Source organism: Narcine bancroftii, chromosome 5 (genome assembly GCF_036971445.1).
Source record: "Narcine bancroftii isolate sNarBan1 chromosome 5, sNarBan1.hap1, whole genome shotgun sequence".
Lineage (NCBI taxonomy): Eukaryota > Metazoa > Chordata > Chondrichthyes > Torpediniformes > Narcinidae > Narcine > Narcine bancroftii.
In genome coordinates, this window is record NC_091473.1 from 161,520,239 (window position 1) to 161,534,080 (window position 13,842).

Sequence of the window (13,842 nt, forward strand, 5' to 3'; positions counted from 1 at the left end):
AGTCCACACCTGGAGGATTTTATGCACTTGTCTCACTTGAAAAAAGATGTCTGCCTTCGGGAAGGTGCAACGAGGCTTGGCCAGTCTGCTTCCTTGGGTTGGGGATGAGGAGAGACTCAGCCAATGAGGCATGTGCTGTAGTTTGGAGAAAGAGATCGCAGTGAAATCTGACAAGCTGGATATAGAGGGATATTTAAAAACACAGAAGGCTGGAGGAAATCAGCAAGTCCTGCTCCTGAGCCCTTCAAGGAATGAGCTAAAAGTAGTCAGGTGTTTTAATAAAAAGGCTAGGGAGAAGGAATGGTTGTTTGAATATGAATGCTAAATTAAAAGGGGGTATTTCCACAGCTGGGTCAGGGACTTTTGTCTCAAGATGTGGGGCGAGATGGTTAAGACTGAAATAAGGAAAATCTCTTCATTCAGGGGTGAAAAGCCTTTGGAATTCTCTGTCACAGTCCAAGTAATCAGAGATATTTTTGGAGGTAGATTTCATCATTCATGAGTCAATAGCAAATGGGGAGTGCAGGAATATGGTATGGAGATAGAGGATAGGCCATCGCTGTATTTGCATGGTGCTGTTAACTGATGAAGGGCTGAATGGCCTACAAATGGTTTCTAAAGGAATTTGCGTAGTTTTCTTGGCCAATGCAGAGGGCAGTAAATGGTCGATCATGTTGCTTTATCTAAAGTTATGTGTAGGTCAGAGAAGGGTGAGGTCAGCAGACCTTCCCCTTTTGTAGGTTCGATTGGGGTCTCTTTTTCCCAGATGTCCTGTTTGTGGGTTCTTGGTTCCTATACCTCAACAGTGAGCACTCACCTTGGTCTTCATTACTATGGAATGTCCAGGGGTCATAAAAGGTGCAGAAGTGCGAGGTTCTTATGTCAGAGAACTGTACAGCCATAGCAATAAGCAGGCCCATTGAGTCTGTGCCCACCTACATTCCTTGGGTTTGAATTATTCATCCTCATGTGTACTGAGATTTAGTGAGTAGTTTTGTTTTGTGCACTATCCAGGCAAGTCAACCCCATACTTAAGGGCAGCAGGTAGAGCAATAATAAAAGCAGAAGTGCAGAGTGTGATGTTAGTGAGACATGTATAAGTATGGGTTCTGGCAGCAGCACCTGGTAAAATGTCAACACCAGTGCCATTAATTTTGCTAATCCCACATTCATCCTGTTTTATTCACACTTTGGAGAGTCTGCAGGGTTAAATAAGTTAAATGAGTGGACAAGGGTTTGGCAAATGAAGTACAAGATTGGTAAATGTGATGTCCACTTTAGAAGGAAAAATGGAAGATCAGAGTATTATTTAAATGGCAAATGATTGCAGCATGACCCCATGCAGGACTTGTGCATGAATCACAAGAGGTTGGTTTGCAGGTGGAGAAGGCTATGAAAGAGGCAAATGGAATGGAGGCCTTCATTGCTAGAGGGATTGAATTTAGGAGCAAGGAAATTAAGGTACTGATGAGGCTGCATCTGGAGTATTGGGTGCAGGTCTGGTCTCCTGACTTGAGGAAGGATGTACGGGCTTTGGAGGTGCTGCAGTGGAGATTCACCATGTTGATTCCAGAGATGAGGGGGTTGGTCTATGAAGAGAGATTGGGTTTTCTGGGACAGTGCTTGCCAGAATTTGAAAGAATGAGAGGGGATCTGATAGAAATGTAAAAAATTATGAATGGCATAGATAAGATAGAGATAGGTAAGTTGTTTCCATTAGCGGGGGAAACTAGAACTAGGGGACATAGCCTTAGGATTCAAATAGTGGATTAGGAAGATGAGGAGGAACTGCTTTTCATAGAGGGTGGTGAATCTGGAATTCACTGCCCATTGAAGCAGTAGCACGACCTCAGTAAAAATATTTAAGACCAGGTTGAATAGATTTTTACACAGTAGGAGAATTAAGGAATATAGAGATTGGTGGAGATGTGGAGAGGAACCTATGATCAGATTAGGCGACCAATTAACAGTAGCCACTTAACACACTGACCTGCACATCTTTGGGATGTGGAGGACACTGGATCATCCTGAGGAAAGCCATGCAGTTACAGGGAGGGCGTGCAAACTCCACAGAGACAGTCCGTACGTCGTGATCAATCCCGGGTCTCTGGAGATGGCAGGCAGTTGCTGAACCTGCAGTTCTTGAAAGCAGCAATATTTCACATGGTCACTATCTAAGGTGTGAATCTCTCTTTCTTCCATTTCCCTGCAGGGACAAGGCATACATCTGTCACCAGAAGGTGGATGAGATCAAAGGACATAATCCACCCCCCTCTCCATGGAGGGATCGACCCGTCCAGGAGTCTCTCCTCCTCTTTGAGGTAGGTGTTAATGGCCCCAGAATCTGCTGGTTGCAGTTCACCCAAACTCCACATTTGCCTACTCCCTTTCAAGGTGTGGGCTTAAATTTCTATATATGCCCCACACCCCCCCCAGCATCAGGTACAGCTCAGAAACAGGCCATTCAACCCAACATTTCCATGCTGTCCATTGAGCACTCATCCCTATTTAATCAGCATGGTCCATAAGCCTCTATGCCTGAACGATTTAAGTGTTCATTGGCTGTTTCCACCACTCTCCAGTAGTGTGTTCCAGGTACTTCCCCTCCACCCCCCTCCCACCTCCAACAGTGCCACTCTTGGGGGTGACACAGTTAGCATCATGGTTAGTGCAACACTTTTACAGCACCAGCAACCCGGGTTCAAATTCGGTTCTGTCTTTAAAGTGTTTGTATGTTCCTCCCACGTCGGTATGGGTTTCCTCCGGTTTCTTCCCACCTTTAAACATATGGGGGTTGTCGGTCAGTTGGGAGTAATTGGCCAGCACTGACAGAAAGGTGATCACGTCTCTGGCACAGAGTCTGGCCCTTCAGCGAGTAGAGGAGAGCGCTAATGATTGGGGATTCGTGTGTTAGGCGAACAGATAGGAAGTTCTGTGAATTATGGTTTTTACACAGCCGCTGCGTAATGGAAAATTTTCGCAAGATTCCTGCAACACAGGCTGTGGAAAAAGTTCAGGACAGAAAAGAGTGACTCATTTCTATTCCAAAATTTTTCCTAGACAATTTTGTGTACTGCGTGCAATCTAAACTGAACTGCAGGTGGTCTACAATAGGCTAAATAAATAGGATGCTGTGATGTTATATGTAGCACGCAAGGAGTATGGCACAGTCGATGCCAACCCACGTCCAGGCTTCGAAATTACCATAACTCAGATATTTAATGTAAATGTCCTTCCTGTGTGAATGGCCACTCCGAAAGGTAAATATGAAAATTATTGATGGGAAATTATAGCAGCAGCTTTGTAAAAATTATAAATGAGATCAAGGCTCCCAGATGATATGTTGCCTCCAAGGTGCTAGGGTCAGGGACGTCTTTGATCAAGTTCACAACATTCTCAAACAGGAGCTTGAGCAGCCAGCTGTCGTCGTCCATGTTGGTACCAATGACAGATAAGAGAGTAGGGATGAGGTCCAGAAGCGGGAGTGTAGGGAGTTAGGAAAGCAGCTGAAAAGCAGGACCTCAAGGCAGGTAACCTCAGGATTGCTGCCTGTGCCACGCGCCAGTGAGGATAGGAATAGGAAGTTGTGGAAAATGAATCTGGCTAAAGAATTGGTGTAGGGGGCAGAGGATCAGATTTGTGGATCATTGGGATCTCCTTAGGGAAGGCCTGACTTGTGCAAAAAGGATGAGCTGTACCTGAACTAGAATGGGACCAATATCCTGGTGGGCAGATTTGGTAGAACTGTTGGGGAAGTTTAAACTAGTTTGGTGGGTGGGGGGGGGGGGGGTGGTTTAAATCAGAATGAATGCAGATAATAGGGCAGAAAGCGAAAACCATGATGCAATATGTTTGTGAGCAAGGACAGGCAGGGGAGGAAGTATAAATGTACTGTTAGAGGGTTTGAAATATGTCTATTTCAATGCACGGCACATTAGAAATAATGGAAATGCACTTAGCGTATGGATCAGTGCGTGGAACTATGATGTTGTGGCCATTGCAGAGATTTAGCTGGAGGATGGACAAGATTGGTTGATGCAGGTACCGGGTTTAGGTGTTTTTAAAAAGGAATAGGATGGGAAGTCAGGGTGGGGGGGGTGCAGTAAAATTACTAGTCAGAGATAATATCACAGCTGTAGAAAGCGAGGAATCTGTAGAGGGACTGTCTACTGTCTCGGTGTTGAGATTGAGGAAGTATTGGATTTTCTTAAAAACATTAAGATTGAGAAGTCCCTGGGGCCAGACATGATATTTCGCTTATCGCTACGGGAAGGGAGGGAAGAGGTAGTTGGGACTTGACTATGATCTTTAAGGTGTCCTTGGCCACAGGGGAGGTGCCGGAGGGTTGGACAATAGTAGATGTGGTCCCCTTGTTTAAAAAAGGAAATGGGGAGAATCTTGGGAATTATAAACCAGTGAGTCTTTCATCAGTGATTTGCAAACTATTGGAGAGGATCCTTAAGGATAGGATTTATGACATGAAGTTCGGGCAGTAGATGTGGATTATATAGATTTTACTAAGGCATTTGACAGGGTCGCCCATGAGAGGTTCAGATTTGTGGATCATTGGGATCTCCTTAGGGGAAGGCCTGACTTGTGCAAAAAGGATGGGCTGTACCTGAACTGGAATGGGACCAATATCCTGGTGGGCAGATTTGGTAGAACTGTTGGGGAAGTTTAAACTAGTTTGGTGGGTGGTGGGGGGGGGGTGGGTTTAAATCAGAATGAATGCAGATAATAGGGCAGAAAGCGAAAACCATGATGCAATATGTTTGTGAGCAAGGACAGGCAGGGGAGGAAGTATAAATGTACTCAGTTAGAGGGTTTGAAATATGTCTATTTCAATGCAGAAAGTCATGAGACATGGGATTCATGGGACCTTGGCTGTGTGGATTAAAAATTGGCTTACATGTAGAAAGCAGAGAGTAATAGGAGACGAAAAGTATTCTACCTGGAAGTCAGTGATGAGTAGAGTTCCAAGGGATCCTTTCTGGGACTCCACTCTTTGTGATTTTGATATATGACCTAGATGAAGTAGTGGAAAGATGTGTCAGTAAGTTAGCAGATGATATGAGGTTGGAGGAGTTGTGGGTGGTGCTGAAGTCTGTTGTAGGTTACAAAAGGATATAGACAGGATGAAGAGTTGGGTGGAAAAGTGGCAGGTGGAGTTCAATCTGTGAGGTGATGAATTTTGGAAGGTCAAACCTGAAGGCAGAGTACAGGGTTAATGGCCGGATACTTAACAATATGGAGGAACAGAGGGATCTTGGGGTCTAAATCCATACATCCCTCAAGGTTGCTGCACAGGTTGATAGGATAATTAAGAAGGCCTTTGCAATACTGTGCTTCATTAATATGGAAACTGAGTTTTAAGATTTGAGAGGACATGTTGCAACTCAACAAATCTCTGGTGAGACTGGTCAGTATTATGTTCATTTCTGGTCACCTCATTACTGGATGGATGTGAAAGCTATGGAGAGGATGCAGAGGAAATTTACCAGGATGTTGCTTGGATTGGAAAATAAGTCTTATGAGGCAAGGCTAGAGCTGGGACTTTTCTCTTTGGAATGAAGAAGGATGAGAGGAGACTTAATTGAGGTCGACAAGATTATGAGAGGTATATAAGGTGAACAGCCAGCATCTTTTTCCTAGGGCAGGAACAGGAAGACCAAGGACATTTGTACAAAGTGAAGGGAGGATAGTCAAAGGGAGACATTGGTGGTAATGTTTTTTTTAAAACTCACAGAGCTGAGGGTGCCTGTGATGCACTGCCAGGGATAATGGTGGAGTCTGAAACATTAGCATTTAAGAGACTGTTAAGCACATGGATGAAAGAAGAATAGGGAGTTACAAGGTAGGAAGGGTTTATTATTTGTTTTAGGTTGGAATATATAGGACAGCTGATCATCGAGGGCTGAAGGTCCTGTGCAGTAATGTTCTAAGTTCAAACTATACAATTTTGCAACATAACCTTCCCTACTTCTGTGCTGAGTAATGAAGGCCAGCATCTGCTTCCTAATCATCCTGGCACTTTCAAGGGACTTTGGACGTACTCCAAGGCCCCACTGTTCCTCAGTATTCTCCCAAGTTCCTGCCTTACATAGTCTGTGTCCTCTACCCATTAAGGCTCTGAAAATTCATAACCTCACATTTGTCTGGAGTAAATTCCATCTGCAACCAACACCAGAAAGGCCCTTTGGTTACCATTGACTTCCTCTGGATGCTGGATGACCCGAGTTTCTCCAGTATATTTGCTTTAAGGTAGAAGCTGATTCTGGCCATTTAAACCTGTGGTGCCAATTACAGCCAAATTAAGCTACAACCCCGTACATTTGCAGGATGGGATGTAACTGGAGCAACCAGAGGAAACCCATACAGAAACTGGGAGGACGTATAAGCTCCTTACAGACAGTGGTGGATTTGAACCTGAGTCGATGATGCTGTAACAGTGTTGCAATAATCATACTGCCCATGTATTACACTATAAAGGGCCCCCATCGCCCTCGTTTATCTCATCCCTTCATACTGAAGGGGCAGAAACCTGAAGTCCAGCCTTCCATGTTCACACACAGTTCAGAATCAGAATTTATTATCATCAACCTGTCATGAAATTTGTTGTCTTGCGGTAGCATTACAGTGCAAATATTGCTCTAACTTAAAAAGAGAAAGTGAGGTAGTGCCTGTGGTTCATTGTCCGGTCAGAAATTTAATGGCAGAGAGGAAGAGGTGTTTTTGTAATGTTGGGTGTTCACCTTCAGGCTCCTGTACCATCTTCTGATGGTAGCAGTGAGAAGAGGGCCTGGGTGGTGAGGGTCCTTGAGGAGTTCATTTATGGAGAACAATTGTCCTTTTCCCAACACTTGTCAGGCTCTTGAACTTCCCTTTACTCCCCTAACCCTGACCATAAACTAATCTGGCACCACCGAAGGATATATTTGCACTACTGATGCTGGATTTTTGTACTTCTGCCAAATGTGAATATTAAGATCCATTCTTCCACATTGACCTGCATTCAGCCTGTAGCCCTCTAAATCTTGGGAATCCACAAACCTGTCTGAATGTTACAGGTTTGCCCCATCTCTGGCAGATCATTCCACAGACCTCTCACCCTCTGGGCTGGCAACAATGTGGGTGATCCAGTGTCACCATCACTGAAACCTCTGCTTCAGTGAGTTTGCCTGTCTGAGCATTGTCTTACGCTCACCAACAGGAAATGCGGAAAGGGATGTTTGCAGAGGGGGAGGTGACTCTTCGTATGAAGATGATTATGGAAGATGGAAAAATGGATCCGGTGGCCTACAGGATAAAATACACTGCTCACCATCGCACCGGCAATAAATGGTACCTCCTTGCGCCCTTTGTGTTCAGAACTGAGGGGTTCTCCCAATGTTAATACCCCTCTGACCCTCACTCCCTCCTGATCCTCATTTCCATCCACTGCTCCAAAACCTCCCATTATCCCCCACTGCTGCCCCCTGCTGCATTCCCAATCCCTTGTAGCCCTTTTCCCCAGTTCTCTGTCTCTGGCACCCTCACCTCTTCCTGATCCCATGTTTCTTTCCTCACCCAAATTCTCTGGCACCTCATTGTCCATTACCATTGTCCCTATGCCCTTTCTGCCTCTGGCCCGAGTCCATCATCCCCACGGGCCCATCCTGCCATCCCACCCTCCTGGCTGGAACCCCCGTCCTACAGTCACATCCCCTCCCCTGGCCAGGTCCCACAATCCACTCACTGGGTCCCCCATCTCCTCCCCTGGCCAGGTCCCACATTTCACCCTCCCATCCACTCCCCTCAAAGAGTCACCCATCCCCTCCCCTCCCCTCACCGGGTCCCCCATCGCAACCCTCCCATCCACTCCCCTCAAAGGGTCCTCCATGTTGCCTTCCCCACGCCATCCTCCCATCCCTTCCCCACACCGCCTTCCCTTCACCAGGTCCCCCACGCTCCCCTCTCCCCGCCGGGTCCCTTCTCCCCGCCGGGTCCCCTCTCCCCGCCGGGTCCCCTCTCCCCGCCGGGTCCCCTCTCCCCGCCGGGTCCCCTCTCCCCGCCGGGTCCCCTCTCCCCGCCGGGTCCCCTCTCCCCGCCGGGTCCCCTCTCCCCGCCGGGTCCCCTCTCCCCGCCGGGTCCCCTCTCCCCGCCGGGTCCCCTCTCCCCGCCGGGTCCCCTCTCCCCGCCGGGTCCCCTCTCCCCGCCGGGTCCCCTCTCCCCGCCGGGTCCCCTCTCCCCGCCGGGTCCCCTCTCCCCGCCGGGTCCCCTCTCCCCGCCGGGTCCCCTCTCCCCGCCGGGTCCCCTCTCCCCGCCGGGTCCCCTCTCCCCGCCGGGTCCCCTCTCCCCGCCGGGTCCCCTCTCCCCGCCGGGTCCCCTCTCCCCGCCGGGTCCCCTCTCCCCGCCGGGTCCCCTCTCCCCGCCGGGTCCCCTCTCCCCGCCGGGTCCCCTCTCCCCGCCGGGTCCCCTCTCCCCGCCGGGTCCCCTCTCCCCGCCGGGTCCCCTCTCCCCGCCGGGTCCCCTCTCCCCGCCGGGTCCCCTCTCCCCGCCGGGTCCCCTCTCCCCGCCGGGTCCCCTCTCCCCGCCGGGTCCCCTCTCCCCGCCGGGTCCCCTCTCCCCGCCGGGTCCCCTCTCCCCGCCGGGTCCCCTCTCCCCGCCGGGTCCCCTCTCCCCGCCGGGTCCCCTCTCCCCGCCGGGTCCCCTCTCCCCGCCGGGTCCCCTCTCCCCGCCGGGTCCCCTCTCCCCGCCGGGTCCCCTCTCCCCGCCGGGTCCCCTCTCCCCGCCGGGTCCCCTCTCCCCGCCGGGTCCCCTCTCCCCGCCGGGTCCCCTCTCCCCGCCGGGTCCCCTCTCCCCGCCGGGTCCCCTCTCCCCGCCGGGTCCCCTCTCCCCGCCGGGTCCCCTCTCCCCGCCGGGTCCCCTCTCCCCGCCGGGTCCCCTCTCCCCGCCGGGTCCCCTCTCCCCGCCGGGTCCCCTCTCCCCGCCGGGTCCCCTCTCCCCGCCGGGTCCCCTCTCCCCGCCGGGTCCCCTCTCCCCGCCGGGTCCCCTCTCCCCGCCGGGTCCCCTCTCCCCGCCGGGTCCCCTCTCCCCGCCGGGTCCCCTCTCCCCGCCGGGTCCCCTCTCCCCGCCGGGTCCCCTCTCCCCGCCGGGTCCCCTCTCCCCGCCGGGTCCCCTCTCCCCGCCGGGTCCCCTCTCCCCGCCGGGTCCCCTCTCCCCGCCGGGTCCCCTCTCCCCGCCGGGTCCCCTCTCCCCGCCGGGTCCCCTCTCCCCGCCGGGTCCCCTCTCCCCGCCGGGTCCCCTCTCCCCGCCGGGTCCCCTCTCCCCGCCGGGTCCCCTCTCCCCGCCGGGTCCCCTCTCCCCGCCGGGTCCCCTCTCCCCGCCGGGTCCCCTCTCCCCGCCGGGTCCCCTCTCCCCGCCGGGTCCCCTCTCCCCGCCGGGTCCCCTCTCCCCGCCGGGTCCCCTCTCCCCGCCGGGTCCCCTCTCCCCGCCGGGTCCCCTCTCCCCGCCGGGTCCCCTCTCCCCGCCGGGTCCCCTCTCCCCGCCGGGTCCCCTCTCCCCGCCGGGTCCCCTCTCCCCGCCGGGTCCCCTCTCCCCGCCGGGTCCCCTCTCCCCGCCGGGTCCCCTCTCCCCGCCGGGTCCCCTCTCCCCGCCGGGTCCCCTCTCCCCGCCGGGTCCCCTCTCCCCGCCGGGTCCCCTCTCCCCGCCGGGTCCCCTCTCCCCGCCGGGTCCCCTCTCCCCGCCGGGTCCCCTCTCCCCGCCGGGTCCCCTCTCCCCGCCGGGTCCCCTCTCCCCGCCGGGTCCCCTCTCCCCGCCGGGTCCCCTCTCCCCGCCGGGTCCCCTCTCCCCGCCGGGTCCCCTCTCCCCGCCGGGTCCCCTCTCCCCGCCGGGTCCCCTCTCCCCGCCGGGTCCCCTCTCCCCGCCGGGTCCCCTCTCCCCGCCGGGTCCCCTCTCCCCGCCGGGTCCCCTCTCCCCGCCGGGTCCCCTCTCCCCGCCGGGTCCCCTCTCCCCGCCGGGTCCCCTCTCCCCGCCGGGTCCCCTCTCCCCGCCGGGTCCCCTCTCCCCGCCGGGTCCCCTCTCCCCGCCGGGTCCCCTCTCCCCGCCGGGTCCCCTCTCCCCGCCGGGTCCCCTCTCCCCGCCGGGTCCCCTCTCCCCGCCGGGTCCCCTCTCCCCGCCGGGTCCCCTCTCCCCGCCGGGTCCCCTCTCCCCGCCGGGTCCCCTCTCCCCGCCGGGTCCCCTCTCCCCGCCGGGTCCCCTCTCCCCGCCGGGTCCCCTCTCCCCGCCGGGTCCCCTCTCCCCGCCGGGTCCCCTCTCCCCGCCGGGTCCCCTCTCCCCGCCGGGTCCCCTCTCCCCGCCGGGTCCCCTCTCCCCGCCGGGTCCCCTCTCCCCGCCGGGTCCCCTCTCCCCGCCGGGTCCCCTCTCCCCGCCGGGTCCCCTCTCCCCGCCGGGTCCCCTCTCCCCGCCGGGTCCCCTCTCCCCGCCGGGTCCCCTCTCCCCGCCGGGTCCCCTCTCCCCGCCGGGTCCCCTCTCCCCGCCGGGTCCCCTCTCCCCGCCGGGTCCCCTCTCCCCGCCGGGTCCCCTCTCCCCGCCGGGTCCCCTCTCCCCGCCGGGTCCCCTCTCCCCGCCGGGTCCCCTCTCCCCGCCGGGTCCCCCACGCCGCCCCGCCAAGTCCCCTCCCCTCGCCGGGTCCCCCACGCCGCCCCGCCAAGTCCCCTCCCCTCGCCGGGTCCCCCACGCCGCCCCGCCAAGTCCCCTCCCCTCGCCGGGTCCCCCACGCCGCCCCGCCAAGTCCCCTCCCCTCGCCGGGTCCCCCACGCCGCCCCGCCAAGTCCCCTCCCCTCGCCGGGTCCCCCACGCCGCCCCGCCAAGTCCCCTCCCCTCGCCGGGTCCCCCACGCCGCCCCGCCAAGTCCCCTCCCCTCGCCGGGTCCCCCACGCCGCCCCGCCAAGTCCCCTCCCCTCGCCGGGTCCCCCACGCCGCCCCGCCAAGTCCCCTCCCCTCGCCGGGTCCCCCACGCCGCCCCGCCAAGTCCCCTCCCCTCGCCACCACCCCCTTCTCCTCACTGTCAAGGCTTGTTTCGGATTCATGTTCTCATGGCCTGTTCCTGTGTTTCTGTAGGTGCATCTACCCGACTTACGACTACACCCACTGTTTGTGCGATTCCATCGAGCACATCACACACTCACTCTGTACCAAGGAGTTCCAAGCTCGGTGAGCCCAAAATTGTGAGGCATCACATCACAGGAGTCATAGTTAGAGGGAGTTAATAAATGGGGTGCTTGGGTTAGCAGCACTAAAAAGCTAGCTGTGTAGATATCTGCTACATGTAGTTTGACTATTTGGTTTTAAAATGGTGAATTGTGGCTGTGCAGAGAGTGTGAGGCAGTGGGATTAGGGTGGGATTGATACAGGGCTATTGGGAGAGTGGGGTAGTGGAATCAGTTTGAGGAATGATACAGGGCAGTGGGGCAATGGGATCAGAGAGAGTGGGGTAGTGAGATTCATTTGTGGGTGATGCAGGACTGGGGACAAAGTGGGGCAGTGGGATTGGTTTGGGATGGATTCAGGGCTGTGTGGAGAGTGGGGCCGTGAGATTGGTTTGGGATTGATACAGGGCTGTGGGGAGAGAATGGGGCAGTGGCTTTGGGGTTGATTCATGATAGTGGGATTGGTTTGGAATTGATACAAAGCAAACTTTTTCATGTTTCTCTATAATCTGTCCACCAATTATTACTGCCATTGTGGATCCCCCTATGTGCCTCTAGTCTATCACATCTTTCCTCTTGGCTAGTTTTCCAGTCACACTTCCCTGCATCTTCTCTATTATCATTGAACCTTTCATGTAATCCATTGATCAAAATTCATGGTACTCAAGCTGTGATCGAACTGATCTCTGTGGTAATAACCTCTCTGTTATAATGTGTGCTCTTCTTTAACCATTTCATTGACCTGCCCTGTTGTTTTTAAAGGTCTCGGAGCATACCCCGCCATGATCCCTCTGCTCTTCCACACTACTGAAGATTGTCACATTTTCACACATTCCCTTGCCTTACCAATCCTCCTTATTGCAGTTCTCTACATTATATCCCTAACTGTCCAGATTTCTGATAGGTTCCTGCGGTCTGAAGTTGTTCATGCCTTTACATTGACACAATTATTCTTGTTACAGAAAGCAAGGACTGAGTACCCCACTGGTAACAACCTTACAGCCATAAAAATGCTTATCCTGATTCCTACAACTGAACCAATTTTGGATTCAATTTGTTGCCCTCCTGGGCTTACTCTAAGTGTGGTTGGTTGTCCTGATGCACTAATAATCATCAGAAAAATAGACCATCTCCATGGTAATATTTTCCAAGATGCAGGCTCTTTTTTTACTGGGAGATTTCCATGGGCAGATTTCAATGCTGTACACCAGGGGTATCAAACTCAAATTCACGAAGGGCCAAAATTAAAAACTTGGACTAAGTCGAGGGCCGAACTAAATATTTATTGAAAATTCATCTGCATGTTTTCTCTTCTTTCAACATATGTAATGTTAAACTTTTTCTTATTAAAATAAATGTTTAATAATAGTTTTGGATAAACTCTTTCCAGAAACATTAACAAATGAGAAATAAAATATTCAATAAATAATATTTCTCTATAGAGGATTTGTCAAATGTGGCTAGTGTGCTGTCGAATAGTAAAATCTAAGGGCTATTGAGAATGTGGGAGAATAACATGATTCCTGAAACAATCAAATGGGTGACTGATTGTGGGCATGAACTCTAGCAGGGTTATTTGCCATGCCCTTTTTCCATTGGTACAGATATCCTTTGATTTAAACACTTTTCAAGTTTTATGCCTAATAAGCTTATATCCAGGTGCAGGACCATTTTTAACCAGGAATATATTTATCACTGTGACATGAAACTATTGGAAGATCGTTTTATCCTGAGATTAAAGTTCATAATCCTTACTCAGGCCTGTGTGCGGGAGGGCGGGGTTTGCGGGCGATCGGGTTGGACAATGACAGTGCGGGGGCATCGGCTCTCGCTGCAGGGCGGCATCTCGGCGGATCAGTGGCCCCGTCACTGTGAGTCGCAGATCGGCCTGCGGCAGGGAGGGGGAGTGGGCAACGGTCCTGGCGTGGTCAGGCCCGAGGCCTACGGTTCCGGGCGCTGGGAAGCGGCCTTGGCTTCCCCTGACACCGGCCAGGCCCCAAAACCAGAGTCCACGGTGAGACCCTGCAACGTAAACGGAGGAGGTGGGGGCGATTAGCAGGCTGACGCCAATGCATTCTGGGATTTGTTGTATTACTGTGCATGTGCTATACTGGCGCGGCGGCCAGCGGGCCACCTCTAATACATTTTTGAAATGATCTTGCGGGCCAAATATAATTATATCGCGGGCCAAATTTGGCCCGCGGGCCAGAGTTTGACATGTGTGCTGTACACAAACTTGCTGGAGAAACTCAGCAGGTCACACAGCATTCGTAGGAAATAAAGGGACTGAGCCCTTTGTTCCATTAACGGAGAGGTTTGTTTTAAAATTCTTGGAAACATCATGATGTCATCGAAGGCATTTTAAATGGTGTAGTTAACCTCTGAGCAACACCTGGATACAGAGAGGAAGAGCACATTGGGGAGTCATGGGTAGGGATCGTAGTTCTGTTGAGATAGATACAAGTTGTTGAGATAACATCCTGACACATTCTGTTCCCTCCAGGAGATCGTCCTACTACTGGCTTTGCAACGCTCTGGATGTTTACTGCCCTGTGCAGTGGGAATATGGCCGTCTGAACCTACAGTACACAGTGGTATCAAAGAGGAAGATCATTAAACTGGTGGAGGCAGAAGCAGTGAGGTAACAGCTCTG

At 54.0% G+C, this 13,842-nt stretch overlaps 1 protein-coding gene across 3 annotated transcripts in view; it reads left to right on the top strand.

Moving 5' to 3' along the window:
* The window catches only part of qars1 (glutaminyl-tRNA synthetase 1), a 68,613-nt gene that overhangs the window by 36,516 nt on the left and 18,255 nt on the right, over positions 1-13,842 (top strand). For all 3 annotated transcript variants that reach the window (XM_069939488.1, XM_069939485.1, XM_069939486.1), the window contains 4 exons: positions 2,213-2,321; positions 7,211-7,341; positions 11,101-11,193; positions 13,693-13,830. In XM_069939488.1, the coding sequence (XP_069795589.1) occupies positions 2,213-2,321; positions 7,211-7,341; positions 11,101-11,193; positions 13,693-13,830 (471 nt within the window). The remainder of the gene's footprint in view (positions 1-2,212; positions 2,322-7,210; positions 7,342-11,100; positions 11,194-13,692; positions 13,831-13,842) is intronic.